We start from the raw sequence: 4,086 nt of genomic DNA, 5'->3' as shown, positions 1-4,086 counted from the left end.
CTCCAGACCACGCAGGCTGCTACGATACAGGGGGATACATATCCATCGGCTTCCCAGCAACGACCCACCCACGTCCGCGTCCGCGACGTCACCCGGCGCGGGACATGGCGTCGGCATCTCCGCCTCCCCCCACCGCCGGCGCGCGGCCCAATCCCAGCATACCCTCCTCCTCGTCCCCCTCCTTCTCCGCCGTCTCCCCCCGCGGCCCCATCTCCCTCTGCGGCGCCTCGAGGGCTTCCTCCGTCTCCGTCCAGCAACGGCGGGCACCCCCTCTCGCCGGAAGGTCGCGCCTACCAGGCCTCATCCGCTGCTCTGATGCCTCCGGCGAGGTAGCGAATTAAAATTCATTTTACGCCATCATTTCTAATCAGATTGGTAATGCATATGCGCGCGTTTCTTCCCGCGAGATAGAGAAGCATGTGTTTCGTTTTCGGTTGACTGGATCGATGCAGGGAAACCAAACTAAAAGAAAAGACTGGATTAAGGTTGGCTCATTTGGGGAGACACGACTGTTTGCTGTACAGGACGTGTTTCTCCCCTGTTTGTAGTTCAGCAGCATAGTGTCTAGTAGTTGATAATCATGTTTTTTGCAATTTTATGATTTACCTTTCAAGATATGTGATAACAGAGTCCAGTGTGTCCCATATGGAAAATTTACCTTCTGTTTCTTTTTTCAAAGAAGTATGTGCATATGCTACAGTTGAGTTAATTTAGTGTGGAAATAAGGATATTTACTGGGCTGTGGTATACTTCCACTGAAGGAGTGGTAACGGGTAACTAATACAGAAAGTTAACAAAATATTTTTAGACTGTCTGTTGCTTTCCTGGAACTAGAAGACAATAATTCTGATATGCTTTAGTAAAATTTGGATTTGTGGTGTGATAAGAGTAGAGGCAATCAGCTAGTCATGGTGCTTCTTTGATTGGCAAAATCCTGAAATTACTTGCGCCTTTGTTGGGTAGACAAAAGCATGTTTGCAATGCGTACATCATATTCAAGGAATTTATATTGCATCGTTGAGAGTGTAACTCTGATTCAAGTTTTGATCTTTTGTAAAGCCCCATATGTAGTGACGGGCGCTGTTATGTAAAGTTTTAAACATCTCATTTAGGGAATAAGGAATTAATGGAATTCTTTAAAAAAACGAACACTTATGATAATATAATTTAGATTTGGGTACATGTTTTTTGTTGGTGCATATTCTGATCTGCATTTTCTTGTTAGGTTGACGCAGTTAATATTGAAGAAACCAAGCAGCCACAAGGAGGCTCGACCGGTATGATGCTTGTGGCGCGTACTAACTTTGCTTCTCCAATTTTTTTTGTTTTCCTAGGGCTGAATTGTTTTATTCTTTCATACAGGGGAAAGAAATAATGGCAAAGATTTGTTCAGAAGATTTTCACCTAAAGAGTATTCACAACTAACTGTAAATCCAAAGACAATAATGCATCTTCGTTTTATCTTGTCCCATGACAGTCTTTAGGACTTTATGTACATGTGTTTCATGAGCTTAACAGTTGGTTTGCATTCTGCACGAGAATGTACTCAAGAAGCAGAGGGCCTCACCAAAGTTGGTGTTCTTGTATTTATTTGGGTTTGCTTGAAAATTAGTTAGTCTTTTATGCAAATATATGTGGGCAGAAAAAAATTGCTAGGCTAGGACTAACATATACTAGCATATAATGGTAGTGTGAGCAATACCCTTACATAGTTACATTTATTACTGAAGAACCCTGCATCATCTATCTAATTGAGGCTAACGACTCAACCCTAGTCATGGATTATTATACCGATACCCTTGAATGTATTACAGAAGCACCATCTATGTAACCGAGTCTAATGAATATCAGGTTCAAGCTCTCAAACCTTTTTCATGATTATACCAATACGTCCCCTGTGGGAATTTATACCAATACTTGGAATGACATATCCTGTTTACTCTTTAAATTTTGTGTTATAAAATGATAGTTCACCATTTCTCATGTCTTATTGCTGGTTCAGGTTGCTAGAACAATTGAAGAGATATGGTGCTGCTGGAGTTTTATCATATGGACTACTTAATACTGTGTATTATGTTACCACCTTTTTATTAGTTTGGTAAGTCAATGCATATGGTCCTGTGATGCCATCCTGTTTCTTAATTTTACATTACTTTCAGAACAAACATTTTATTATGTAAAAGAAAATAAGTAACTTGAAAATGTAAAGTTTTCATTGGTCATGAGGAAAAGACCATTAATTCACTTAAATACTTGTTTCACTTCGTGCATTTCCATGAGCCAAAACAACTGCAGATGCAATAGGAGCATTGGATGGGAAGGAAGTCACTGAATGATTTGCTTTTCAGGTTCCATTTTTCGCCTGCTCCTGGTAGGATGGGCTATGCTGCAGCAGTGGAGAGGTAACCGTTGCAAATTCTGTCTTTTTAAGCAGTCTCTTCTCACTATAATGTGTTCTATACCAACTAAAGCAGGTTCCTTAAATTAATGGCAATGGTGTGGGCTGGCAGTCAGGTTACGAAAATTCTTCGCGCAGGAGGGTGAGTCAGTCTCCAACTCAGTGTATATAACTTGTTGCCCGGATCAGTGTAGCGAAGCATAGTTGGATACTACTCTGCTTTTCAGTGGTAACTTGAGGAACATCCTTCAAGCCCACACATTTTCAAATTTTAATGAATGCATTGCTACCTGTTGAAATCTATTGCCCTTTTTTCTGAAAGACGACTTCTTTGTTTTACTCCAGAGCCCTTGCACTTGCTCCTCTTGTTGATAGAGGACTGAGATGGTTCACTGTGAAGTTCAACTTCCAGTCAGAAGGAAAGGTGAAATGTGACATCTCCCCTTTTAACTTTTCTATGGGCAGCAGTTTCTTCGAACCTAAAGGAATGACAAGGAGGTTTAATCACCGACCTTCTAATGCGTTCTTTTTTTTATTTTGCATTTACCATCTTGTAGGCATTTGCGACGATCGTAGGGTTATGCTTTGCACTTGCTGCGCTTATGTTCGTTGGATTGACAGTACTTTGGGCATAGTGCATATGTTGCTGATGACAGTCAAGGGATTATGGCAAGATGTTGTGGAGGTACAGCCGTACAGGCGTTCAACATTCACATTTAGCTGATAGGCTTAGTTACAACATTTTCAGCATAAATATTCCTGTATCAAGGACCTGTCTGCAGTGTTCTTTAGTCCTTGTAATGCAAACAGAGTTTGTGGTGGTAATGGAATCTGTTTTGATGTTTAAACAGCCTCTGGAGTCAAACATGTTGATGTTCTTCTTTCTAGCAGCTCTGATGAATAAACTGTGAAAAAGCTCCATATATGTGCTTCATTTTCTGGTTGAATTTAATCATGGTTTGCAAACTCCAAAAATAAGACAATTTTGACACTAGTATTTCTTTTTGCGGGGTAAAGGGTGTTTTTATTGCAATGTAATAGTGATAGTCAAGAGGCCACAAATTCTCAATACAAAGTGGAACCTGAGTTTAACCACCATGGTTCTCTTGGAGTGGCTATAATTGGCTAACCGATCTGACTACACGGTGATTTTTTTGAGGAAAAACTCCCTACTACTCATTAACTCTTTGATCTCTAGAACTAAATGCCCATAAGGGTGCTTTAAATATAAAGCGGGACGAAAGCCTTTTTCGGTAAATGCCCATAAGCTGATCTAACCAAACCATTGTTTGACAAAACTGAAAGTGCCTCAAGAATCTAAAACTCTCTACTACTCATTAACTCTTTGATCTCTAGAACTAAATGCCCATAAGCTGATCTAACCAAACCATTGTTTGACAAAACTGAAAGTGCCTCAAGAATCTAAAACTCTCTACTACTCATTAACTCTTTGATCTCTAGAACTAAATGCCCATAAGCTGATCTAACCAAACCATTGTTTGACAAAACTGAAAGTGCCTCAAGAATCTAAAACTCTCTACTACTCATTAACTCTTTGATCTCTAGAACTAAATGCCCATAAGCTGATCTAACCAAACCATTGTTTGACAAAACTGAAAGTGCCTCAAGAATCTAAAACTCTCTACTACTCATTAACTCTTTGATCTCTAGAACTAAATGCCCATAAG

At 40.2% G+C, this 4,086-nt stretch overlaps 1 protein-coding gene across 1 annotated transcript; it reads left to right on the top strand.

Moving 5' to 3' along the window:
- Window positions 1–3,285, top strand: LOC125509310. The gene is made up of 8 exons (XM_048674259.1): window positions 1–329; window positions 1,226–1,277; window positions 1,363–1,411; window positions 2,003–2,098; window positions 2,349–2,402; window positions 2,475–2,540; window positions 2,744–2,822; window positions 2,956–3,285. The coding sequence occupies exons 1-8, from the start codon at window positions 105–107 to the stop codon at window positions 3,031–3,033; spliced, it is 699 nt and encodes a 232-aa protein (XP_048530216.1). The 5' UTR covers window positions 1–104; the 3' UTR covers window positions 3,034–3,285.
- Window positions 3,286–4,086: the final 801 nt, after the last annotated feature.

The sequence above is a fragment of the Triticum urartu genome, chromosome 5, assembly GCF_003073215.2.
Source record: "Triticum urartu cultivar G1812 chromosome 5, Tu2.1, whole genome shotgun sequence".
Taxonomy (NCBI): domain Eukaryota; kingdom Viridiplantae; phylum Streptophyta; class Magnoliopsida; order Poales; family Poaceae; genus Triticum; species Triticum urartu.
Note: the sequence above shows the minus strand (reverse complement) of the source record. Positions and strands in the feature narration are given on the sequence as shown.